This window comes from Canis lupus, chromosome 32 (assembly GCF_003254725.2).
Source record: "Canis lupus dingo isolate Sandy chromosome 32, ASM325472v2, whole genome shotgun sequence".
Lineage (NCBI taxonomy): Eukaryota > Metazoa > Chordata > Mammalia > Carnivora > Canidae > Canis > Canis lupus.
The window spans coordinates 5,222,288-5,250,231 of record NC_064274.1 but is presented as its reverse complement, the minus strand read 5'-3'; the positions used below and the strand labels follow the sequence as shown (position 1 = coordinate 5,250,231).

General features: G+C 39.3%; 1 protein-coding gene across 1 annotated transcript; it reads right to left on the bottom strand.

The window, feature by feature from the left end:
• Positions 1 to 27,944, bottom strand: BMP3 (bone morphogenetic protein 3). Its single transcript, XM_025426629.3, has 3 exons — positions 27,620 to 27,944; positions 10,795 to 11,705; positions 1 to 3,989 (listed from the first exon to the last, which is right to left on the bottom strand). The coding sequence occupies exons 1-3, from the start codon at positions 27,942 to 27,944 to the stop codon at positions 3,798 to 3,800; spliced, it is 1,428 nt and encodes a 475-aa protein (XP_025282414.1). The 3' UTR covers positions 1 to 3,797.

Below are 27,944 nucleotides of genomic sequence, written 5' to 3'. Positions count from 1 at the left end.
TTCAATTAAGCAATTTTTATTTTCATACTATATAATGAAAAGATCTTATTAGTGGAGGAAAATGATACAAAGTCAGCAAAGCTTATACATCAGTAGTGAAATGTCCTGCACAGTTTCACTGCAACATGCCCCTTTAGTGGATTTGACTAAAGAACCGAATTTCATTTTGCATGTAATAACTATAATAAAAAGAATATTTTCTCACCCTCTAAGGATGAAAATTACCATTATAGAAAAGCAACAGTCATTAAATAAATTAAAAGCACCTTTAAAGTTTCCCATATATATATATATAATATATAAAATATATATTTTAAATTGGCATTAACTGTACAAGCATTAAATTCTGGACTAAAACATTTACAGAAGCTAGTGTGAAAAGCTGAGGGAAGGCTAGGTTTCCAGAAAAGGGGGGTCATTTAATCACTTATAAACTACATTAAAATATGATTCTCAAGGGGAAAAGACACTATGTGGAGAAATGAGATTTATCCAAACTTTCTTATTTAATTTCATATCTAATCTTACACACTTATGTGCATAGCTATTGTTTAACCCAACCTTGATTCAACAAGAAGTCAACATCCAGATATTAGTTACTTGTTAGCACAGAGAAAAGTGAAAGCAGGAAGACTAAACTGAATAGTGTAATTATAGAAAAAAAATGTTGTTGCAGACTGATAATAGTATCATACACATATGATTGTCTATAAAAATATTAAATAGGCAACAAGAGTTTTCCTAGAAATATTAAGGTAAAAAATCTTATCTTAATGAATAAATGATCATCAGTCAAAATACAGCTAGGTGAATGTAAAAATGTATCTGGGGTATTGTAGTCCTGAGATCTGGGGATTCCAATCATCCAGTTTAAATTCCACAATCACAAATCTTGTAAATTGTATATTATCTACACAGCTTATAGTAAGATATTTGAAAATTCTATATTGACATCAGCAGCCTCTGAATTTGAATTTAAGAAAATAGTTACTGAAAAAATTCATTTTTAAATGACTCTGTGTGTGTGTGTGTGTGTGTGTGTGTGTGATGTCTAGGAATGGGGATGGAATGGAGGTTGGGAAAGAGAAGGGGGGGAATGGGAGAGGGAGGCAGGAGGGACAGACGTAGACGCATTATTTAAGAAATGGCATTTCTGAACATAATTTCTCTTCTTAGACCATTGCCACTTTTATACCAGGAGATTTATAAAAAGTCTATGCAAAAATTATGCATACACTAGTACTTAAGAAATTGTGAAATAGTCAATTTTCCAACTATTTCAAATAAATTTTTATTAGTTAAAACACCATTTCATTTATTTCAACCCCTTCGACTGAAAATAAATCTTCCTTTATTTTGGGGGAATACAATTTTTTCCTGTTTATAGCAAAATATGTCCTCAATTTGGTAGTGAAATGATGGTTACAAGGCCACTCAGAAATAACTACTGGTCAAAAAATATTTAGGTTGCTAAAAGACTACCAAGCTTTTTAATTATATTGTAATTTTGTTATATATATAAACTGCTATTTAAAATCTTAGTTTATACTCATAAATTTTTATTATTTAGAGGCTTTTCTGGCCATTGTAGGATTTAATCTGTAGGAAGTGGTTATCAACTAAAATTAAGAAAGGTAATAGACATCTGGATAGAAGGCTGAAAAGTAATGATGAGAACTGCTAGAGGAAAATCTAAACTAAGAATTTCATCATTTCTGCCAGTGAAAAAGAAGTTTTCTTTATTGAAAGATGGTATGACCAAGATACGATTGGCATACACTGGCTCACTTCTATTATATAATTTTACTTTCAAATTGTTGATAAAGTTTATTAAAAGTAATTCCATCGCCTATCTCATTTCAAATATTTAAGATAGTGCTACCAGAATAAAAAGTGAACTATAAGAAACCACAGTAACTCAGGCACTAGAGCTTAATTTATTATTCAGAACTATTGTGTCTCATTCATGGAGTTAATACACACTCATACCAACCTCTGTGTACTCCAAAAGTGTCAAAGAGCTTCTGTTCATAATAATCTTCTTTAAATGGATTTCTAATAAGTTGGGATGTTAGAAATATGACTTAAACCAGAGAATTTCATACTCACTCCCAAACGCTGAAGACTGGATGTTCTTTCCTTTGGTTTATGAACAGAGATACTTGCAGTGTTTTTAGATCTATCAGTATCATCCATTCAAGGAAGATGTGTATGAAATCTAGTAGCAAAAGCCCAAACTTTCTGCGTAAGAAAGGCCTTCTAGCTCAACTAGTCAAACTCTTCATTTTACCAGTGAGGATGCTAAGGACACAGAGTTAAAACAATGCCTTTTACAGAATAAATGCTCAATAAATATTTATTAAATGATGAACCAAGATAGGTAGCTACTGGAAGAGAGAGAACAAAACCCTATGTCTTCTGATACTTCACAGCCTCTGAAATGGCTTAGTTGTCTCTGCTCAGGTAAGACTCAACTAAAAGGACTATTAACCACAGATATGACATCAACAACAACCCATGGTCTGTTAACATTTTTGTCACACATGTGAATTTAGTGAGAGAGAGATTTTTGAAACAAGTTTTCAAAGGCAAAGTATAAGGATATTTATGACACATAGAAGTAGGCAAAAAAACCACAAAGTGTCTATATTTGACTTCCTTTTTTTGGGTGAATAATTCGCTAAAATGTAGATTTATGGTTGAACCTTGGTCCATATGAAAAGGTGTCTGGCCCTGAATGTCACCGGAGAATGATATTCGACATGTGACTGTGATTAATTTGGTCATTTAAAGAAATCTCCAATATTCTATTAGTTTTTGAGCCTCTGTATCTATGGATTACTTCACATGGAGTAAAGACATATCAAGAAAACTGTAATTTTAATTTAATTTAAAAAATTTAGTTGAAGTTTTGAATTCAGTTTAAAAGAGCAAACACAGGTACTTAATGACAAAGAAATACAGAAGGGGAATTACATCTGGGTTTTTGAAAATTGGGTTGCTAGTTCCTTTTTCTAGGAGGCAATGAAATGAAAACAACAGTATTTCAAATTGCAAGGCTGGGCCAAGTGGTAACTCTCTGCATATGCTCTTGGATCACTCTACCCTTTTTGGTGAAGTTCTCATAATTGAATGGTGCTTGCCAGAACATGAAATGAAGAAATCAAAGAATCCTGTGTAGACTGAATTATAAAACCAGGTTAAGCAAACCTTCCTACAGAGGACACAGGCACCTAGCAATGTACACACATACATACGCATACACTCTCCACTCATTGATTCACGCAATTACACATGGAGGAAAGACACAGGTAAACAAGAATCTTAAATGTTTCTAAGATAAACAAACATTGATTGGATTATTTAGCACTTGCTGAGTCGCTTAGGAATCTATGGCAATAAGCTTACTTCAAAATATGAAATTATTCTCAATGAGTAGAGCTAAGTGATTAGCTATTGGTGTTATCCCAACATATTATCAAAGCCCATTACAAAAATAAATCAGTGTGTCCTCTAATAGCTCTAAAAACAGTTTGATCATTTTTCTTTCATGATTTTTTTAAAACAAGAAACAAATGTCCATATTTACTAAAATCTCACAATGAGTTACATTCAGAAACAAACGCAGTCCAGTTCTCCTGGTGGAAATCGTCAGTCTATCTGCTCTTTCTCTTTGACTATGAAAAAATCTTTTGGGATGAAATGCATTGGCAGTGCAAAAAAAAAAAAAAAGAGGGGTAAAGTCCATTAAATAAACAAATGATTGAATTAAGCATTCACATGAGTTCTCTGCCAGGTTATCTGCAAGCACAAGACTCTACTGTCATGTTAGGATACACTTTAAGTACCACATTCTTATTTTCATCAAAGAATAAGATACTAAGTGAAGACATCTTTTCTGGCACGCAGCAAGGCTCAGGAATTCCGGGCACGACCCCCACAGCTCGCACTATACTCTGGATGGTGGCATGATTTGATGGCTTCAAAGACTAGGAAAGAAATGAGAAAAGAACATGTAAGTTAAGTGGAACTGCTTTTCCACTCTTCACCATTCATCACAAAAATACATAGAAAATGAATTCGTTTCAGCAACTTAATAATACTTTGACATCATTATTACCCATTTGGCACAATCTCCTGTATCATCACCATCATAATGGTTATCATTTATTGAGTACCTGTTATGTGCCAAGTGTGTTATACATAGCATCTCTAATCCTTATAACAAAACTAACATTTTTAAAAATATTTTATAAGGACAGAAACAGGCTCAAAAACTCAGATGACATGTCTAAAGTCAAATAACCAGTAAGTGATAGAGTGAGGATTTGAATCCAGTTATCTAAACCAGAATCATTTCCTTAAAAACAACTTAGTCTCCAAATAGTGGATTAATACATCCTAGTACATCTTCAATAACAGGATTGCCACAAAAACGATTTGTTCTCGAATCTATGCTAATCATAATGAACCCTGACAAACCTATTTAACATAGATATGTTATTGCCACTGATATAGTGATATTTATACTTTGCTGTTAAAATAAAACCAAGCTTCAAAAAAAAAATAAAACCAAGCACATCAAGGAACATTGATTTATTTACTAGTTGGCACAGGGATGGATTGGATGGTAACTACTCCACTGTGTATGTAATTCATTCACGACAGGGGAGCACAGCCTGGCATTAAGAAGACCACCCCATTGGCCACTGGGGGTCACTGTTGCTCCACAGGTTCAGCCTTCAAGGTGGTTGAGTTAAAAGTGTTCTAGGAGTGGGCCCTATCTATCCTCTGGGAATAGAGGGAACCTAAGTTTATTCCATGGGTATCAGAGTTTGACCAAAGAAGCCTGGGTAAAATCCATTCCTGAGAAAATGCCAAATGGAACCATTGACATCCACGTGACACATATGATTTTATTTAGAGTGCCATGCAGCTCTCTGCTCAGCATTGAAGGACAGTCGCTTTTCATGCCCAGAATATTCAGGTATTGCCAGAATGGTATGACCTGCTTCGGGAGAGATGCTGCGCTTTTCAGCATTCGTTTTCCCCAATGTCTCTTTTAGGCAGGTGAAACCAGTTGTGTTTTAAATGGATTTAAAGACAGAAATTTGGTAACTTGCCAGAGATCACATGTTGATTCAGAAGTGGGATTTAGGCCAAAACTCTGGGTTTTTAATTTCAAGACTTCAAGCCATGTTTCTTTCTCATGGCTCAGAGGCAGTTGTTATTTTAATTTCATACTCCTAAAACTCCCAGTATGGGAAACTGGAACAAGTCTAAAGGTTAAGGTAAATACAGACCAAGGGAGAAGCAAATACTATAGAAAAGCTGGCATTCTATTTTAAAAAAAGGAAAAGGATTATTTTTGTCAGAGAAAGGGCAAATCCAAATTGTCTCATCCCATCTTTCAACATTAATGAAAGACATTATCCATATTAGACTTTAACTTTATTGTGAATAGGCACAAATTATTTAAAATATGGTTTTAATGAGGGGCAACTGGTTTTTTCCTCTTTCTTCCTGGAAAGTTTCAGTATATGTTGGAAAGGATTGTTCATGTTCAATCAATTAGCTTTGCAAAGCCAGTATTCTCCCTTTAAGGAAAGGAAGTCTATGTTCTGTTTTGCATATCATGTGCCTTACAACATCAATAAAATCTGTGTAACTGAGCCAAACTTTAATTGTTATTGTACAATAGAGATCAATAGCCATTGTCTATTATTTCATCAGTATTGGTAATTTCCAACGAAATTTTCACAGCCATCCACTTTTCTCTATTGATTTATTCTTAAGACTCGGTGATCCAGATAACTTATACTAATGGCACCAAAAGATATTTTTAAGCCATAGATTTTCTGACATTATTCTGTAATTTTTAATGTTTTAATGACCCCTATAATATTGAAATTTCATATGAAGTGGATCTATTTAAGTAGATGAGGTCTCAGTTGACCAATACTGCTGTGTATTGCTATTCTCCAGTGCCTGGAACGGGGCATGCTCTGGGCACTGAATAAATACTTGCAAAATGGACGAAATACTCATAAGAAATAGCATACCCTCCACTTTACCTATTTCTGTGGAAATAATAACCATCAACAAAAATAAAAGTTTCTGTGCAAATGACCCAGAGTAGATATGGAAAATATTCATGGGTGTTTCCTAGGAAAATTCCTGTCCTTTTTTTTAAGCTCTAACTCACAAATGATAGACTCAGAAACTATGAACAGTCTCGGTGGGCTTGCTGGAATTCAGGCATGGGCCCTTCGCTCTGGGTTGGTGTGTCTTATCAGGAGCTTTCAATTTGCTAGGGAGTTGCCCTCGTTTGTTTTTTTTTTTCCTCACTATGGAATCCTCTGATCAAGCTGCCATTACCAGGAATGATTATGTCATGCACAAAAGATCCATGCAGTAATTGCTCGTTTGAAGCATGTTGCCAATCTATAATTTGTTTGTTTTTGAGTTCAGATCATACTTTTCAGACTCTCTTTATGTAGCTTGAGAAATTTTTCAATCACAAGTGTGACTCTGTGTTATTTCCCTCCCTAGTCTCTCTCTTTAATGAGTGTAAAACATGACTTGAATGTCAGTCTAGGGAGTTTCTGTGTGGGTAACTCAGTACATCAAGATTTAAGATTTTTAGGTCATTTTTTCATGATCAAAGGTTGGAATTGGAAACTCGGGAAATTAACTGAGGGTGTATTATTTTGAACTCATTAAATGTGAATTTCTTCTTTGTATAGGATATTTGGTTCCAAGGGTTTAGATCCTTTGCTGCCTAGTTCTGTGTCCCTGCTATTGTTAGCGTTCACGCCATTCCACGTGAAAATAACACCATTCCATGCAAAATTAACTCCATTCCTCTAATCCTTGTTGGTTCTCTTGCATCTCGGTCAGCAACAACAGCTCAATCATTTTCATTTCATTTGCAATCTCTGTTTTCCATCTTTGCTAATGTGGTGAGGGGGAAGCAGAGGCATAGGACTTGGCTTTAGCTCTACGGGTATTTTTCATCTCGTGGCAGAAGTCCAGGGGTCTCTCCCAGGGAGAACAGTTTGGCTGCAGGGGCTAGAAATCAGAAACATCCACGCGGCCGTGTCTGTGAATGAAATCTGCAGTGGTCCGGCCCGCACCTGCCAAGCTGCACATGATGTCCTCGAGTCGAACGCATTAGTAAGGGAGGCTGTGTCATCAGCTAGGAGCCTTCATTCCTGACCTGGGCCGTGGGGTTTTGCTCCGCACTCTTCCAGTCCAGCCCACATGGGTGTGATAGTCCAGAAACTATCTAATTGGAATCAGTGAAAGGGCAAAGCCTGGAATTTGGGAAAGGCAGGACACAGCTGTTCTGAATTACAGAACAGGTTGTCAACTTTTGCAGATGGAGAGCCCCGCCATGTAGAGCAGGCTTTTGCTCAGGAGGCCAAAAGGAAGGAGGGCCAGCAGAGGAGTCTGGCCTGGGAGAACTTTTCTCTGGGGCAAAATGTAAATATATCTAAAGTCTAAAAGTTCTTTGGCACCCCAGTCATTTCACATGTGTTCGTACTGACCTGGTCGGAGACCTTGTCATCCTCTGTTGCCTGGACTCTATTTTTGTTTAAATAGTTCAGTCTGGCTACCATGTGGGAAGCTGTGCTGATAACAGCGACGCTCATTGATTACCCCGAATGTAGCAGCTTCATATTGCTGCATGCCTCCCATCCTTTTGGTTATTGTACCACCTGAAAGCCACAAGGCCTGGAAAGCCAAAGGGAACCACAAGAAAGCCTTAATAGTTAAGCATTTCCACATAAGGTGATGAGAGATCGAGAACTCCATGTAACGGCCAAACTTCCACTCTCAACTTGGCAAAGGGAAATCTCAAGCTTAGAGAGGAAACTCCACAGTTATCCCTGTTATGTCTCCCTGGAGTTCTGATGCCATTCCAAGTTTGGACAAATATTATGATGAGTTCAGTTGTTGCAACCAATGCTGTCCTGATTCTATTACTCTCCAAAAAACCATTACTGGAAGAGCTTACAGGCTATTGAACCTGCAGGGAGAATCCTATTTTAGGCTTTGTGATGTTTGAAAAGGGGCTAGAAACATTTTTAAAAACTTCTTCTTGTCTTACATCTTTTATTCTCTTGATCCCTTCCCCTATTTGATCTTTCTTCAGGCCCCTGTATTTGATTTTCTGTTCTTGTCAGTCTCAGCAATGACTTTTAATAATAATATCAGTAGCAAATATTTATTGAGCACCTGCTATGTGCAAGGAATCCTACCGTTTTATTTCCCCACTGTTGTTCTCATATAGATACTGTTGGGTTTTTTAAGGTACTATTGTGCCCAACTCAAAGATGAGAAAACTAACATACAGTTGCTCTTTACCCAACATGTGTTTGAACTGCACGGGTCCACTAACATGTGATTTTTTTTTTTTTATAAATACACTACTGTAAATGTATTTTCTCTCCCTTATGAATTTCTAGACATTCTTTCTAGCTCACTTTATTGTTAGGAATATAGTATAGAGTACACACAACATAGAAAACACATGTTTAATCTACTATTTATGTCATCAATGGGGTTTCCAATCAACAGTAGGCTATTGGTTAAGTTTTGAATCAAAAGTTCTCTATGGATTTCTGACAGTGCAGGGCATCAGTGACCCAACCCCCACATTATTCAAGGGTCAACTGTATACAGTAAGAGTCACTTCTCCCAAAAGCCATAGCTGGTAAGAGTAGAACCAAGATTTGAGCCAAAAGGATTTAACTCTCAATGGTGCTACTCAAAATGGGCTTTGTGGACTGGTGGCATCAGCAACACCTGGGAGCTATACTAGATACATAGAATCTTAGGCTCTATGCCCAGAGCCACTGGATCAGAACCTCCATATCCCCAGATAATCCGTAGCCACATGAAAGTTAAGAAGCCCAGCCATGAGCACATACATTTCATCATTCTGTTGCACTAACACACTTCTCTCCCTGAACATATCTCTGTTATTTTTAACTTATCCCTCATAAGGTTTTAAATAATTATTCTTTGGATCATGGAGAACCATCATGAGGATCTACAGAAGAACTGTAGGATTCTGAACAGTCAAAGCAAGTGTAACCAACAGGAGATGGGAGGATCAAGGTGGGGTAATTGGAGTGGAGTGGAGACCAGACCAGGTCTCCAGGTGGAGAAGTTGAAAGCTCACTCAGCAGCATCTCATTGCCATGGCTCCCTAGGTCCTAACGCCTGGAGTTGGGAAGGAAAACATCTTCCCCAGGCTACATGGAAGAAGTTACAGTTTATGAGCATGAGAGATCATTTGGAAAACTCACAGCCCCACTTAAAATCACTCATCCTGAGTTTAGAGGAAGATTTTGAATTCATTTTGCCTCTCCAGGCCACAAAGCAACCCACGCAATGAAACCCATCGCTGTTACAATCTGCATCTTTGTGGTGTGTGTTTAAATGCTATCCTAGTTGGGACAAGTTTTGTTTGATCTGTGATGGACCCTTTATGAATATTTAGACAAGATAAGACTGTTTATATCACAGTAAATGTACTTAGTGTTTAGATTTACACAACATGGAATGGACAGCAATTCTTGGGAAAGACAAGTCTTCGACGCTATAGAAATCTTGTCCTTCTGAGACATTCTGATAAGACAATGGGGATTTCAGTTAAGTCCCTTGCGCTGAGGCTGACCTGGCCTTGTTCAGTCTGACTTTTGTGCACGTGTTCTATTTAACATCCCAATGATCATTGGACTAGGACATGAACACGAAACTTTAAAGAGTTATAAGCAGAAGTTGCTCACTCTTGGAGGCAAAGATTTTTTTCTTCATTCTTCTAGAGAAGCAAAAGTGGATTCATTTCAAGTTTTGAGAAAAAGAACAAAAAGTACCGAACTCTATTCTTTCTCCCAATTCTATTCCTACAGCCCATTTTATTGTATGGCAGAGATGCACACTGTTGTAAGCTAAGAATAGTATTTCGGAGATAAGCTTAACTGAAGGTCAGGGGATATCACTGTATTTTACTAACTTTGAATTGAAAGAGAATAGAGTCACTTGGATTTGCCGTGCAAGGCAGAGGTGGGATGGGGGAAGCTTCTGAGAGTATATTCTTCAGGATACTGAGTACTGATATGATAAAGTACAGTTTCTGTTGATTTTGAAAGAGACACAGGTAAGCTCTGACTAGTTGGAGTAAGTTTTTGAAGAAATTTATAGAGTCAGCATATCCTATTTTACCTTCCTTTTTGATGTTTATTAGGGAAGCAAATGAAATAAGCAACTGGTGGATTTCATGGGCAAGTTTACCTGGCCCAGCCCTGATCCTGACCCTGCTGGGTCCGGGGCCATCTCATGAGAGACTATTCATCAAAATATATTCTGCACGGGCATCAATCCAATTAAGCCTTCCCCTTCCCTTTTCCCATGACATCAAGTCATTCTCTGACTGTTCCCTCCAAAATCACCTTCTGTCCTTTGGGGCCTGCTTAAGGTAGGCAGGCATAGATTCACACATAGCTGAACAGACCACATCGCTGAATACGCACTGTGTTTGGAAGCAACACAGAAAACGTATTTCACACATACATTTTTTCTCATATCCTTCTTCATATCAATACTGACTTCATATTATGTTAACAAGCCATTAAAGAAAAACCAAGTGTAACCATTATTGCCTAGTGCACATTAGAAGGCAATAAATAAGTGTCCAGATGGATTTTGTAAATGAAAATACACAGTCAGTGCGTCTTTCTACTCTATGCAAGTAGGAAGAATAGGACAGAGAACAATGGCTACCTTTGGCATGGGGAACTGGCATGCTCCAGAGCAATAATAGGCATCAAAGGACTTGGGGGAGATAATCCATTCACTCCAGCCAATATCTGCGAAGTCCACTTTAAGATATCGCCTGGCACAATTCCGAGGCTCAATCCATTGCTTTCTTCTGGCCTTTTTTAGGGTCTGTTCATCAAACTGGAGCGTCTGGCTCTTTTGGTGAAGTCCCTTTCTCTGTTTCTTTTTGTTTTTAGTCTTCTCAGGGGCCTGAGTCTGAAGGGTCTTATAAGGCTTTTTCTCCTCCCATACCCCATCCTCCCTGTACTGATACTCTGCCCCAGGAAGCTCATTGTTCTGCAGAGGCAGCAGGACTCCAGCAGAGCGCTTCTTCCTGCGTTCAATAGAAAGGGCAGCCCTGATATGGCTAGCCAGTTTAGGCATAGTTCCAGTGGCGAAATTCCGGTGCCCTTGTAGGCTTGACACCACGCTCTCTGGCTCAGAAATGGCAGCATCATTGGCATACACTAAGATATAAGGCTCGGGGAAGGGTAACCTCTTCTTTGGCAGCTGGTGCCCTTTGGAGGTAATATTAAATCCTATGAGGAACTCCTCATTTTCCTTGGCCTTCCTCAGGAGTTGAGTGATGTCTTTAGACAGCCAGGATCCAAAGTCTCGATGAGATTTGGCTACATCTACTGAAAGATGACCGAAGAGTTGACTTTGGTTTCTGTCAGATTTAAGGATAGACACAGAGAGATCAATCTGCATGTGTTTCCTCTGAGCATGATGTGAGCATCCTCGGGACTCTGGACAACTCAGGCTGATGTTTATTAGCTCCCCAACATAGAAATACAGTGTGGCAGATAAAATGTTTTCAGACTTGGTTAGAGAAGTCAGGTTAAAAATGTGCAGTCCCTTGCTTCCAAGGGTTCCTAGGAAGGAAAAAAAAAAAAAAAAAAGAAAAAGAATAAACAGTAGTAAACAGGACTCCTACCTGACACCACATACAAAAAGTAGCTCACAATGAATTAATGATGCAAATATAAGAGCTAGAGCCATTAAATTCTTAGAAGAAAACATACAGGTAAAATCTTCATGGCCTTAAATCTGGTGAAAGATTCTTAGATAATGACACCCAAAATATGAGCAGCAGAAGAAAAAAATAAATAAACTGAGAAGATAAATAAACTAGACTTCATCACAATTAAAATTTTTTTGTGCATCAAAGGACATCATCAAGAAACTCTGTACAACCTACAGGATGAAGAAAATATTTTCAAATCATATACCTGACAAAATGCAGTATCCGGAACATATAAATAAACATCAGAAGGTCAAAGAGATCAATAAAACTGGGCAAAAGAATCAAGAAGACACTTCTCTGAAGATGATATGTAAAGGGCCAAAAATGCACATGGAAAAATGCTCAACATTAGTAATCATTAGGGAGATATAAATAAAAACCACACTGTGGTACCATTTGACATACACTAGCCTGGCTATAGTAATAAAAAACGAAATAAGTGTTAGCAAGGATGTGAAGAAACAGGAACACTTCTACATTGCTGGTTGGAATATAAAATGCTTCAGTTGACGTGGAAACGTTTGGCAGGTCCTCCAAAAGTTAAACACAGAAGTATTACATGACGGCACGATTCTATTCCTCTGTAGCCAAAAAAATGGAAAACAGATCCTCAGACAAGTACATATATATGCATAGTTCCACTATTCACAATATCCAAAGGTGGAGACAGCATAAAAGTCCATCAACATGTGAATGGCTAAACAAATAGTGATATATCCATGCAGTAGAATATTATTTAGCCATTAAAAGTAATGAAAAGTTGATACATGCTACAATGTGGAGGAATCTTGAAAACATCATGTTAAATGAAAGATACAAGAGGTCACATAGTGTATGTTTCCATTTATGCAAAATATTCAGAGCAGGTAAATCCATGGAGACAGGATGCAGACTGATGTTTTTCCAGGGGCTGGAGGCAGTGCAGAATGGGGAAAAAAATCTCTTAGTGGGTAGGAGGACTTATTCTGGAATCACAGAAATATTTTGGAAATAGGTAGATTTGGTGGTTGTACAACATCGCAAAGGTATCAAATGCTGAATTGTTCACTTAAAAAATAGTTAATTTTATGCTATGTGAATTTCATAATTCAACAAACATTAAACAAACAAAAAAGATGACAGGGGTAATTTTAGAAGCTAGAGAAAGATTAAAGCAAGATCAGTCATGTTTACTAATTTGCTGTTTGTTTCCTTTACTGAAGCAGTACGGAAGTGTAAAAGTTATAACACAGCAGTAAACTTACTGGTGTGAGAGCTGAGAGCTCTGTCTTTTCATTATAAGACTACCAAGAACTAGTCCTATAAATTTGGCACAGGATTGCAATAGCTTCTTATCTATGGTCGTGTATAGCCTATTGGCTCTGAGCACTGGTGGGAATAGACTCACCCTGGTTCAAGCCCTGGCTCAGCCGCTTTGGTTATGCTAGTGTTCTCATTCATTACGTGGAGACCATACCTACCTCTCCTGCCATCAGAATTAAATTAGATACCCTCCATATTATGCTGAGTGAAGTAAGCCAGTCGGAGAAGGACAAACATTATATGTTCTCATTCATTTGGGGAATATAAATAATAGTGAAAGGGAATATAAGGGAAGGGGGAAGAAATGTGTGGGAAATATCAGAAAGGGAGACAGAACGTAAAGACTGCTAACTCTGGGAAATGAACTAGGGGTGTTGGAAGGGGAGGAGGGCGGGGGGTGGGAGTGAATGGGTGACAGGCACTGGGGGTTATTCTGTATGTTAGTAAATTGAACACCAATAAAAAATAAATTTAAAAAAAAAGAATTAAATTAGATGTGTGTAAAGCAGTTCATAAGGCACCCAGTAAGTGTTTCTTAAATATAAATTATGATTGTTATTAGTGCTAGCATTGACCGTATTATGGGGATTATATCTTCTACTTGCCTCACAAAGTTTACAGTGTAGGATGAAGGTTGGTAAGCAAAACCATACATTTTAATATTCAGGTAATTTATGTGAAATGATGAGCCACACATTGAAATTATCACACAGAAGTAATGCTGTTGTAGAGCTTGCCTGGAGTTTATGACCTCCCAACAACTTAAGAGTTGAATTTTCTTTGTGGTTTGATGAAAGTATCGAAATCAGTCAATTGTGTTTCAACTCTTCAAAAATGAGAGAAAGCAACAGAACAAACACAACAAGAGATTGATTAGTAAGGGCAGGGGTTGGTTCCTTCTCTTAGGATCATCTACCAAGTTGGTGGTAAGGCTAAACCCAAGAATGCCCAGTCCTCGGATCAGTCACCAGAGCTGGAGCCCTCCTCCATGCACTTGTTCCATATATATATTGGTTTTAGAAACATACACGCAATCGTGAAATTATGTTCTTGATCAAAAACATATTTCAGTAAAACAAAACATTTTTATAAAGATGTGGGAACTTAAAATGAGTTCATTGAGTCCCCAAGCACAAGGGAAGTGCAATGGGAAACATATTTTACTCATTTTTAACACTCTGTGAAAGGAAAGGAGGAAACTGCCATTTGTGCACATTTGTATAATCCATGACACCAGGATAATATTTTACAGACCTTTATAACAAAGCCATGGCATCAGGGTTGTTCAGAGACTCTAGCCTTAATTCATACCAGTCACCATAGCGTATACTTTTACCCAAACTTCTTGTAGCAGATGGAAGTTTAAAATGGAAGGAAGAGAAGTCTCTGTTCTAAGTATGTGGCAATGGAATGGTTGCCAAACATTCTGGCAAGGGAAAAATGAACTGCAGGGGTCTGGATGGTAGCATCTTAATGGGTAAAGTAATAGTACTCCTTCCCCCAACATTTTGTTTCAAAATGTTTCCTCCTCCTCCTCCTCAAAAAAAAAATAAAATAAAATAAAAATAAAAAGTTTCCTTCTTTCAAACATGTTTCCAGACACCTTGTGACCTTCTGTTAAGCAGCCTCCACCCGTGTCTAATCTTCAATATCCTCTCGTAAATGCTTTAGAATCTTCCATACCGCCTCTTGTGATGGCTTTCATTTTAGCTCAGTACACTATTTTGAAGTCCAAGCCTTATGGCCCAGGCCCAGCTCCACCACACCCACTGGCTGTCCTTGGGCAAATAACCTAAGCTCCTTAAATCTGCTCATTTGTAAAAACAGCCCAACAGTATCAACTGCAGAGTTGTGAGAATTAATTGACAGAATGCAGGTAAAGCACATAACACATAGAAAAAACTCAGGGAATGTTAGCTAACTAGCATCGTGCTGTACAGAATGATGAGCCATTTAAGGTTAAACTGAAATATACTGTTAAGCGTAAAATACACTTGGATTTCAAAAACTTAACACAAAAATGAATGTAAAATATCACATGAATAGAAGTCTATAATCGATTGTATGCTAAAATGATAACATTTGGATATCTTGAATTAAATAGTATGATATTGTGATTTATAATAAGTATATTTATTTGATCTTTGTCCCATATTTGGCACAGAGCCCCTAAAACACTTGGTATTGCCTAAGAGATCTGTACAGGTGCCTTTTGTTATGTTAATGCGGTGAATTTAGAGGACTGGTAGGAAAAGGGGTTGGTTGACAGGGGAACCAACCCACTGATTGGGTTGGAATTTTTGGTCTCATCACTGATCAGGGAGGAAAGAGGACCTGGAGATTGAAGCCATCACTAATGGCCAATGATTTAATCAATCATGCCTGTATTATGAAGCCTTATAAAAACCCAAAAGAATTGGTGTTCAGAGTGCTTCCAGGCTGGTGAATACATGGAGATTTGGGGAAAACAACATGCCTAGGAAGGGCATGGAATCTCCATACCCTTGCCCCATAACTTGCCCTATGCATCTCTTCCATTTGGCAGTTCCTGAGTTATATCCTTCTATAATAAACTGATCATCTAGTAAGCAAATGGATTTCTTGACTTCTGTGAGCTGTTCTAGCAAATTAATTTTTTAAAAATTTTTTAAAGATTTATTTATTTATTTATGATAGACATAGAGAGAGAGAGAGAGGCAGAGACACAGGAGGAGGGAGAAGCAGGCTCCATGCCGGGAGCCTCATGTGGGACTTGATCCCGAGACTCCAGGATCACGCCCTGGACCAACGCAGGCGCTAAACCGCTGAGCCACCCAGGGATCCCTGTTCTAGCAAATTAATGGAAACCCAAGGAGGTGTTCATTGGAACTTCCAATCTGTAGCTACCTCCAGGGCTGGTGACTGGCATCTGAAGTGGAGGGGTGGTCTGGTGGGGCTGAGCCCTCTGCCTGTGGGATCTTATACTATCTCCAGGGAGATTAACTTGAATTCTCAGATACCCTGCTGGTGTCTGAGAATTGCTTGTTGGTGTGGGGAACTTCTGACTCACTTCACCCACATGAGAATTGGGTACAGAACATTTTCAGTATAATAATATAAGATTAAAATTAATTTCACTTGTTGCTTTTCATATTTTTAAGTGTGGCCACTAAAAATCTTAAATTACCTATGTGGCTCACATTTGTGGCTCAAATTAAATTTCTACTGGACACTGGTAGTCCAGGATAACCACACTTTTATAGTCATATTGTCCAAAAGGAAAGAAAAAAGGCATCTATTTTTTTTTCAAAATGCACAGAAAAATTAGGATTTTTGCTAAACATGAATACTCAAACCAAAAAGTAAGTTAGGCAAAAGGTTCCCTTTTTGGAATGCAACAGACTTTCCTTTACCAAGAACATTAGATAATTTTGGTGATTATTTTTTTCTTTTTAAAGATTTTATTTATTGGTGAGAGAGAGGCAGAGGGAGAAGCAGGCTCCATTCGGGGAACCCAAGTGGGACTCGATCCAGGTCTCCAGGATCAGGCCCTGGGCTGAAGGCGGCGCTAAACCGCTGAGCCACCCGGGCTGCCCTTGGTGATTACTTTTTAATCTTCCCTCCAGCTGTGGCTAATCCGTTCAATCTGCAGTCTGAAGTCTAAAATTAGCAAACTGCTCTACAATAGAGTTAAAAGAGTTAAATGGGCAGGTTAGCAAGAGTGCTTGATGGCACATCGATTCTCTACACAGCTTCAGTTGTGTTATTTGTGTAGTACACAGATACATCCACTACAGCCAACAAGGAACCAGAACCGAAGCAAAACAAATGTTTCACTTAAACACATATGAGTCGAACGCCTACTAGGGGCTGGTCCCTGGACTGGGTCTCAGGGCTGCACAAACACCCACCAGTGTCCACACCGTGGCAGAATGATGGGTGTGTGGGGGGGTGTTAAAGTAGCAACGTGCACCTACACCATGACACCTACCTACACCATGACAATGCTGGATGCTGCTTGCGGTCAAAAGTGTTAACTATGCTCTTGGAGCAGCATCAAAGGGAGCAATTAACTCCGCCCTGACTAAGGGGAAGGATACACAGGGAAGAGTTAACCTTTGAACCAGACTTTTAAGATTGAAGGGAAAAGAAGGGTTGTTGGAGGTGGGGAACCAGAAGGAGCCCATTCTGGCAGCATGCAATGCTGTATATCTGGATGCTTTTGCATAGCAATATGTCCAATATTTTAAGCAGAAATATATTAAAATGTCCTAAATTAATCTAGTTTTTTTGAAATCCTAACAGACATCTATCTAAGCTACTTAAATTCAGAAGAGGAGTAGCCAATTTACATTCAGCTCCTAACTCTATGTGCTGTATCATGCCCAGCACTTGACGTGGGTGGGGTGGGGGGTTGATGGTGATGCACTATCCCTGGCTGTTCTAGATGACCTTCTCTCCCACTTTGTTTTAACAATAAGCTAGAAGTCTCAACCATTTTGCAAAAAAAAAAAAAAAAAAAAAAAAAAAAACCAAAAAAACATTTCTTGACTTCTCTAACTTGTCCTGTATTTTTGCCTTCTTTCACCTTCAAATATTTAATTTTCTGGGCAAGTTAATGCTCTTGCCCTCCAAATGACTCAACAAATAACTTCATTACAATGATCGAATGAGTATAGAGAAAAAAATAAGGAGATAAATACCTCCCTGCAAGTAGAACAAAGTGATAGTATCTATTCAATTACTCTCATGCTTTTTATTTAATAGATTTTTAAAATTAATTTAACTTTTCAAGTGAGAGTCTTCATGTAGGTAATAACAGGAGTTTTGAGGTAGGCTTCTCTCTCTTCTCTGGGAGTGGTACAGTTTTCTCTACAGACACAGGTATGATATGTTCAAATATCAATGTGCAAAAAATGCTGTAGTGCTCACCTTTTCTTTTCTTCTGAAAGATTCTGATACCTATTTTGAACTAGAAACCTGAGGCATAGCTTCTGATTAATAGGAACAAACTGACATCATAATAATATAAAAACCAACGGTGGGTTTTATCCGGTTAAAAAAAGCAATAGCTTATGCATTTTCAGGCTGTTTGTAGTCTTCGGGTACCAGGAGACATTGACTGCCACATAGATCTAATTACACCTAGAGTTAGTTGCATACTTCATTCTGGGTGCCCTCATTTTAACCAGTTCATTGATACAGGAGAGAGTAACTAAGATAGCGAAGGGCCTGGAAACTATGTCTTACAAGTTTGAATTGAATAAATTGAGACATGGCTTGAAGGAAAAAAAAAAAAAGGATGATATGAAAATTGGTTATAAATACTTGAGAGGCTGAAGAGCGATCAAAGGGTTTTTCTTTCCAGGGTCAGAGATGAGACTGAAGTCTAAAAGCGATAGTTGAATGGAGACAGAATCCAGAACAGTGTGTGTAAGGAATGACTTTCTATGTGTCTAGTATGACGGTGAGACCCGTCTGGGGGAGTGGGCAAACATAAGGTAGTCCTAATTCAAGACCATTACAGGAGGATGTCTTTATGGTGTGGAGGTATGAGAGATGCATTAGGTAACCTCTCAGATCCCTTGCAAGGACCTGCAACAGGCTTTATTTTCAGCTCTTCCTAAGGAAATGTTTTGATGCCAAAATAGAACTACCGATAGGTGGTGCTGTTTTCTTACTGTTTGCTGGCACTAGCACAAACTTGGATTTTTTTTTTTTTTTTTTTTTTTTTTTTTTTTGCTGGGAATACATCAATTGCAGTCTAGTTAGGATTGCCATTGGCATTATCTTCTTATTTCGAATTTTCTAGAGTCGAAAGATTTGTGAATTTAAATAAGCTTCAGAAGTCAGGTGAGTTTTGGGCTAGACTCCTCTTTGCACACCTGTCAGGATTTTGCACCTGCTGCCGCTTCTCCCGCCCCATTGAATGCCTTCACCCGCCCCATTCTTCTTGATAATCCAGACTTGCTTTTTTTAAGGCAAAGCAGAGGCACCACCTCTTGAGGTACGCTTGTCGTGACAATGCATGCCTTCGGTTGGAGCTCTGCTTCTAATATGATTTTCATCATATTATTGTTCCTTTCCTTCCTACGACCAGAAACTTCTTAAAGGAAGATCCGTAGTAACTTTATCAGACTCTTCAGCCCCAAGCATAGGACTTAACTTAGAGCAGTGCTCAGTAAATGCTTCTTTCATGAATAAACAGACTGAATCCAACCTATTCATTGTAGAAATGCAAAAATGAAGAACCAGCAAGTTAACATTGATTTTGGAGAGGAGCCCAGCTCTTCTATTAACTATATAGACTTTTTTTTTTCTTTAGGAGTTTGATTAATAGATAAAGGCAGATGATTTATGTCTGTTTTCATCTGAAAACAAAGCACTTGAACCTAATGAAACCAAGGACTCAGTTGAGGAAACTATAACTTAGGACCTGCCGTGCCATCGTGACGGTTCGGCTCCTGTCCTGGAGTCATTGAGGCGGTGCCCAGGGAGTGGTAAGTGGAAGTTCACCTTCGTGCTGGCCCACACAGAATGTTTTCAAAGGGAATTAGAACATACAATGGAAAGCTTTCTATGTAAAGTCTGATTTTAAAACAAATAGACTAAATGAAATCTTGATGATTAGTTAAATCCCCAGAAAGCAGGGAAAACATTTTACTCATACAGAAAATATGTAACTAAGGACAAATTTTTTCCCCCTCCTTCTTTCTCCAAACAAAGTACAGCTGCTAGAAATGCCAGGGGTGCCTAGGAAAGAGCCACCTCCACCCCCAACCACTGGCTGAATGCTTGCATATTACCGAGTCCAGATAGCAGCTTCTCTCTGTCACCTTCAGCTCTCAGGCAAGGCGAGATGGAGACTCTAAATAGAACGCGAAGTCACAGAATTTTGTTTTTCTTGCAGAGTGCCAGTCAAACAACTGAGTTTTATGGGGTTTCAAGACAACCATTCTCTATGTCCAAAGTAAAACATGGCCAAGGATGATAATAATGTTACGTTCTTCTAGAATAACAAAACGTTCTTTAATCAGTTTATCTACCCTTAGCCTCCACCTGAGGGCATTCCTAGACTGTGAGCTCTCAGAGGGGAGACCCATGTCCCAATAAATCTTTGAACTCCTAGTACTTTGAATGGTCTGGAGTATTTATATCCTGAAAAATATTTGTCAAATGTGTTGAATGAACAACTGTGTAAACTTACCAGATTCAAAAATGTTTCCCACTTAACACCAAAGTAAAAAAACTTCCAAGTTTTTTCAACTTTTCAAAGTCAGCAGAAGCCCTTCTTGGATAGAAGTACCATATAGCGTTTCCTTTCAGTTCATCAGAAAAGAGGCATTATTAGAAGAGTTGTATATAAAGTAGAATAGCACTGCCATGTGACACATACACAGTAAAATGCCTCATGGGATCTTCATTCGTGGCAAGTTTATTTTTAAAGGATCCTTTGGTTGGCTGATAGCTTTTCTACTATCTCTTCTTATCTGGTCCCCTGAACATCTCATTTAGCTCAACTGAAATATTTATTGAGTGCCTGTTATGTGGCAAACTATACCAGGTCCTCAGAACACAAGAAGGAAATGAGACGTGCTCTTTGTGCTTCAGAGACTTGCTTTACAGATCCCTGTCCCATGTCCTCTTTCTAGCAAATCTATTAGGCCCCAAACTCTGCAGCTATGAAAGAAGGGTAAAAAGTCTTTATTAACTTCTTTTGAAGTCCACTCCAGAGGAAAAACTGCCAAAAAGACAGGAATATACCTTCCAAAGTGAGAGAAGCTTGCCATTATATAAATTAATAAACCATTTGTCCACAGAAAGACCCACTAAAAATGTCAGATGAGACCAGACACTTTAATCAATCCAAGATTTCAGATGCTGGTTATAAGATACTCAAAACTTTAGGGACGTGAGCTTAGACGAGTGTGTCTCAAACATGTGTCAGAATCACTTTGATGGCTTATTAAAATAGAGATTTCTGTGTCCCATCTCCTGAGTTTAATTCAGGTGGTCTTGGGTGGGCTGGAAAATCCCCAACGAGGTCCCTGTTGAGCTGATACTGCTAATCCAGAGACCATATTTTAGAATAATTAACTTCAAGAAATCACTATAAAAAGGTGCAACTCTGCTCCATTCAGCCACCAAGGCCAGGACAGAAATAGTGACTTCTTGAATGTGGATTTGGGATATCACAGATTGTATTACAAGAGGACTACCACTTCCCTATGTTTACATTGCTGCTGAAATTATATCCTTTGTGTTATAAACAATTGCACATGAGCAACAGTTTAGGTATGTATAAGGCTTGTGAGAAGCTAGAGAGAGATACCTTTTAAGATTTAAGAATATTTCATTTATATAGAGCTTCTAAACTTTTAATGAATTTTCACATTCATTTTTTTCAGTTGAGTTTTACCATCTTTCTGTGAGGCTGGCACAGTAAGTATGACTTAATCATTTGTTAGATGAAGAAACTGAGGCTAGCTACATTAGATATCTTTATCAATTAGCAATTCAGCCAAGATTAGCCACTAGATCTCTTAACTCAGACTCAGATAATAGAAAAATTAAAATACCAGGAATCTCTTCTTTACTTGAAAACCATTTTCCTTAACCCATGCCTAAGTATAGCAGTTACACTTAATTCAAATAGTCTTTTGCTTAATACCATGCAATATTTTAATTTTAAAATGTTCTTTGAAAGAAAAACAAATGAGATCATGCTGGGTCTCAGTTGTTTTAATGGTAAAATTGGAGGATTGGACAAAAGATCTTGTATTTCTACAATTATTGGATGCATTTATTTTATAAAAGGAATATTTAATAGACTTCAATCAGTAAAGTAAGAAGTCCATGCTGAAGATGGTAACACAGTAGTCCAAAAATTTTGTTCAAAATTTGTCCAAAATGTTTATTCATAGTGTGCCCAAATAAAGTCTAGGCACTGCATTTACCGTGGTTCTGTCACCAAGAAATGATGGTCTTAAAGGTAGGTCCATTATTGAAGGAGCCAATAAACACCCCATGCTCAATAGACTCTATGATTTATATGTATAGGTGTTTTAAATAAATAGAGGCATCTATGCCTTTAAACATACCATCCCTGAAAAGTATGGGTTTTTTTTTTACATTTGTTCTTATTTCAGTTCGATTTGCCAACATATAGTATAACACCCATTGCTCATGCCCATCACCCAGTTCCCTGAAGAGTGTGTTACCGAAAGTACTGCTTCAGGTACCACCAACATGGTAGGACACAGCACTACTAGCATGTGAATAGACTAGCAACTTTACGCATTTCCAAATATATTCCATATATGAGTGCTCTTCAGTTACATTGCCTTCATTTACTATCCAAAGTAGATATTATCCTGGTATACTTGTGTCACTTGATTAATACTATGTCAGTGTTTCCATTACATAATTCTATGTTCATGGGTTCGTAACATAATCATAACAGAGCACTCTGAATTGAAATCTGGCATAGGCAAGTTCAAGCTGAGACTATTTGTGATGATGCCAAATTTATTTCCACTACTCCCACCAAAATCAAGTTATTAAGATACTGATTACTAGGATATACAAATTGAATAAATGGGAAAACCATCCAAATTTGGGGAGAAAAGTCTTGATGTTGTTGAAAAAAAATTCTGAGTAGTGAATAGAAAGTATATGCAAAGTTGCTCAATAATTTTCACTAGGCTTTTTGTTTTTTGATAGGCATGATTTTTGTTATGTCTAATAAATACAACACACATTGGTGATTATATAAGGGATTTGATAGGTGTCTTGCATGTGTCTTTCATCAAGATATTAGTGGTGATGAAACATAAAGTGATGTGTATGGTCTCCAGTGAATTTTTCCACAAATAAAGCAGCTTTTCTGTTAAAAGCATAACACTGGTTGTGAAATAATGAATATTAACCCTTTGGAAGAAAATAAAGAAAGAGAATTCATACAGAAACAGACAAAATGGAAATTTAAAGACAGTGAGACTCTACAATTCCATCCAGAGAAGTTGAAAACATGAAAGCAGGAAGGCGGTACAGTGGCAACTGAACCTGAGCCCAAAAAAGTAACAGTGTAAGAAAACATCCTGAGATAGGTGCTAATCGGGAAATGAGAAATGAGACAGTTTTTGGTTGTGATATTTACTTGAATTTTGTATATCATCCTTTTCTGAGAAATTAAGAAGGCTCTTAACCAGTGGTTCCCCAACTAGATATCTTAGAACCACAATTCTGTGAAATGCTCACTCAGGGAGTAAATGATCCACTCTTAAGGGGACTCACTAGCATTTAGTGGCCCCAAAAGTTCCCACAGTAAGTAAAAATTATAATTTTTTCCAAACCTATTTGACCACAAGACCCAATTTTATGTAACGCCTATTAACATCTTCCAAAGACCCCTTTTTACAAAATTTCCTTCTAGAAAATTAGACTAGACTATTAGAAATAATAGGTTTTGAGATGAGTGGAGTAAGTTTGAAAAATTGTCTGGTAAATACATCATGACAACCAATTCTTCTTGCATATAAGGGGGTTGAACTTGCTTTCCTTAAAGCCTCTTCTAAATACAAACTTGCATAATTCCAAAATGCTGAGAACAGATTAGACATTCATGTCCTTATTTAATTTTTAGAGATATCTAAACTGGGTCAGTCAAATGCTTATAAACTTCCACTGCTTAGATAAAATGTATGTAACCCTCTTGATATATTCTTAATTATATACATATTTTTAATGTAGAACTATTTCCTGAGTGAATTATCCACTTAGGGGATTTTTTTTTTCATTGACCCTCGCGGTCTCTTGGTCTCTTTGAGTGTGTCTGACTATACTAAAACGCTAGATTTAAATAATTTTTTCATGTAACTCATTCTCTTCCTCTTTTCCATTAGTATGGATAATCAAGAATTCATGGTTGGCATTATGGATTTTGAAATGTCAGAGATTGTAAAGCTCTCTTGACTATTACAGTAAAAACTTCATTGGGAGCTATCATGTATTCAAAGCAGTGTGTAATTCAAAGCAGTTGCACATCCAGCTCTGCTTCTCCAGAATGTACTACTGTCCTTTGAATGAAAACATTAGATAACCTGAGTACTCTTTAATTTCAAGCCTAGCTTCTAGGTGCCAAAAATTTTAAGATAACTATGTTTTAATAAAGCTATTACATTTTCTTGCCATTAAACCCATCAAAAACGATGTTCACTCACAGGCCCATGTATTTCACAGGAATGCTTATTCTATCCTATTAGAATGCTCATTCTGCCCTTAACTTTATCTCTCCCAAAGCCTTATCATTTAGCCTTGTACTTCAGAAACACATCAAATGAAAATACTTTATTTTTAAAGAGTTTTGGTCATGGTAGGAGAGACTCTTCCCTTTCTTATTAAAGGACGATATTCACTTTTGGGTCCCGATTACTTCAGTTTTGTTTTACCTATGAGGTTTGTGTGATTTTTTTTTAAAAGGTGACAAATATCCACTGAAATACAATCTTTTTGTAGTTATATGTCATAAATTAAAATAATGATACTTTCCTAGTAAGAACATGTGTGCTTTAATCACTTTCCTAAAGAAGTTAAATTTATGGGTAAGAAAAAGAAGAGTGACTATGGGAATGATGAGAAACTAATGAACACAAAATATATATCTTAAAGGATCAAGCCAGGAGAAAACCTCATGTAAAATACTCTTCTTTTATTACATAGTAGCCAGGAACAACTTAAACTGAGATCAAAATAAAAGCTGATTTCATATGCCTCTTGCCTTCCTTCAAAGATGGTATATTTTTATAAAGCTAAACTTCTCTGTCACCAATAGTTTTGTAAATGACCTTTTACAAAGGGAAAGATAAAACCTATCTTTATGTAAACCTTTACACATCACAAAAAGACTCACGAGTGTTCCAAACTTACGGTTTTGGCACGCCGACTGCATAGCATTGAGGGAGGAGAAAAAGGGGTTAGCAGAGAGTGTATTTAGGATGAATGCCACCCACCATCAAGTAATGATTTAAGTAGAAAGTAATCAGAGGGATACCACAGCAGCTAAATTTCAACCAAAGATATTCTAGATTTAGAACAATAAATAATTTTAATCAGGTATGTTCCAAGGAGCAAATAGTGCTCTAAGGCTATAACTCAGCCTGAATAAGCACTCGGAAAGTCTGCGGGATCAGCAACCACTGCATATATACAGCACACCACCTGACCCTCCACTAAAATCTGTAACATCGCTGCTACAGAGAAGCCTATATGTTGTGAAACCTAAACACCAGGGACCAGAAAACATATCTGATTTATTAAAGCAGACTGCATCTTTCACTTACATAGGAACATATGTCACGAGACAAAGCCTTAGCACCTTCCTGAAGTCGTGCCTTCTTAGAGCCAGAACTGCCTTATAATAAGGTCTTTTTAGTGTGTTAGTAACTAAACACTCTTGGAAAAGGTCCAACATGAACCACCTCTCCAGGAGCCTCCGTCGATGCAGTAACATGACACTTAAGCTTTCACAAAAACCAGTGTCTACGTTTGATGAATAAGTCATTAAGACGGTCTCTAGGATGCTAAAGGGATTACTTTTCTTATCAGGGCACACAGCCTTGTATAGATGCTTCAAACTGCAATTCATCATTTCAAAGGAACTTCTGGCCTCCCTATCAGAGTTTATTATTTGCTGGTGTAAGACCAGTGAGGCTGGTAAGGGACGCTAGAAAGTATAATGCACAGAATGAGCTGAAGCCCAAACGTACATGGGGCCTGCCTTATTCAGATCCTTATCCATCTCCTACGCATGGTTCACTCAGCCTAAAAGAAACAAACAACCAGGCAATGGGTGTGAGTGAAACAAACTCACATTCCACCTCCCAACCTTATGATTCATGCTAAAAATGAAACTTGTTGATACCAAAAAAAGCTATTCATCTCTCGGGTGCTTTAGCTACTCGCAGAGAATACCAGGAAGAAAAGGACTATCAAGCTAAGAGTGACTTGGGGACCTTCATTACTGCCACCTGCCTTGCCCCCCCCAACTTCTTCCCTATTCCTGCTGCTCCCACACTGTTCCTTCCTTGAGCTCTGCCCTCAGAGTTGCACTGAACTAAAGGGGGCATTGACTGGAGTGGTCCGCTGCCAGGACAGCCTCCTCAAGTGGCTGGCATACTGTGGATAACCCAGAGCAGAGGGCAGCCCCTTACGGATTACACTCACGGTTTTGAGGACAAAGTAAAATCTGGTTCAGGTCAGACTCTAGTGAAAGACTTCTGCATTAGAAAGCATAATTCACATTTATTGTAAAAGTCACCATGCCTAGGAGCTCTAGAGTGTATTTACAGTGTCAACCTAGGGCTTTCCTTGATGGATGCTTTGGTTTTCCTTTTTTTTCCGGGAGTCCTGCGTATCAAAGCTTTGGGAAATTTCTTTCTAGTGATTCTGACAGAAGTGATAGAGCATGAGTCAAGGCCTCCTTACTTGAAGATTCTTGGCTATTTTTCAACGGTTCGCTGAAGATAGGCTCTGCAGTTACATTTCCCTTTATCGTGAATGTGGTGGACAAAAAAGCCCAGATGCGTCTTCAAAGCGTACAGAAACCGGGTCAGTGTCCAGGAAACTTTCCCTCGGGCTGTTAGCACCAGGGAGGCAGGCTGTTAGCGCCAGTGATGCGCTCGCCACAGGGGACAGGGGGAACCTTGCTAAGCCCGGGCTTTCAGTCTGCAGTGATCTGTGCGTGTGATGAAAAATGGGATGAGCAGATTTTCATCCGCAGACTCCAGGAGGTGTTTACCTCCCCCGCGGGCCACCCCCACCCCTCAACTCCTCCCAGGTTAGACTAGGTACAACCTCCGTTTGTCCAGATGGGTTTTAAATAATGGAAACACCCGACCACCTGGTTCAGCTTGTGTGTTTGCCACCGAGCGGCCAGCGAATAGGGAGCGTCCGCTGCAGTAACGCGGGGGGCGCGACCCAAGTGGGGTGCGAGGCCTGGAGAAGCCGCCGTCCAGAAGGCGAGGGAAGGCGCCTCGTCCGAGTGGGACCTTCCCCTCTGGTGCCCCGGAGTTGGCATAAAATGACATCTGCCTTTGGGTAAACGTGGCTCAAGCCCGGTCCAAGGGAATTTCGGCTGGCTGGCTTAGGAGCCCCAGCACGGGGCGCCCCAGGGGTGCCCCGGACGCCCAGCGCAGGAGGGCTCCGCCGGCCATGGGGTGGCCCCTTCCCCCGTTCCGGGCAGCTCCCGCAGCCTCCCCCTGACCTACTCGGTTGCTCGGCCCTTGCTTCTCTCCAGATCTCCCTCTCAATTCGGGCTTTGCAGCTGGGCCTACTCGCCGGCGCGACGCGGGCTCGGTGGGCAACGGCCCCGGCGTCTCTAAGTAGCGTCCGCGAGCAGAGGGCGGGCGAGAAAGCCGGGGAGGGGGTGTCCCCGGACCCACCTGCGGCGCGAGCGCGGAGAGGGGGCGCCTGGGCACTCACCTGCTGCTCCGCCTCGGAAGCTGCGGACCGTGTTGCCTTCGCGCAGGGGCTGGGGGCGCGCGGGCTGCGAGCCCCGCTCCGAGGCCCCCCGCGCGCGTTCCGCCCGGGCCCCGCCGCCGCCGCTGTACCTGTCGTAGAGCCGCAGCATGTGCTCGGACACCTTGTCGAGCGGCCGCAGCACCGGGCCCGAGCCACCACCTGCCGCGCGGTCTCCGGACCCGGCGCCGTGCAGCTGCGGGAGACCGGGCTTCGGCCTCTCGGCGCGCGCCAGGCTCCCGCAGAAGCAGCCCAGCCACAGCCAGAGCAGCCCGCGCGCCCCAGCCAT

Coding starts and splice junctions, on each gene's coding strand:
- BMP3 (XM_025426629.3), bottom strand. CDS start 27,944: ATGGCTGGGGCGCGCGGGCTGCTCTGGCTGTGGCTGGGCTGCTTCTGC. Junction 11,706..27,619: donor CTTCCGAGGCGGAGCAGCAG/GTGAGTGCCCAG, acceptor TTTCCTTCCTAG/GAACCCTTGGAAGCAAGGGA. Junction 3,990..10,794: donor GCCAGTTCCCCATGCCAAAG/GTAGCCATTGTT, acceptor TTTCTTTCCTAG/TCTTTGAAGCCATCAAATCA.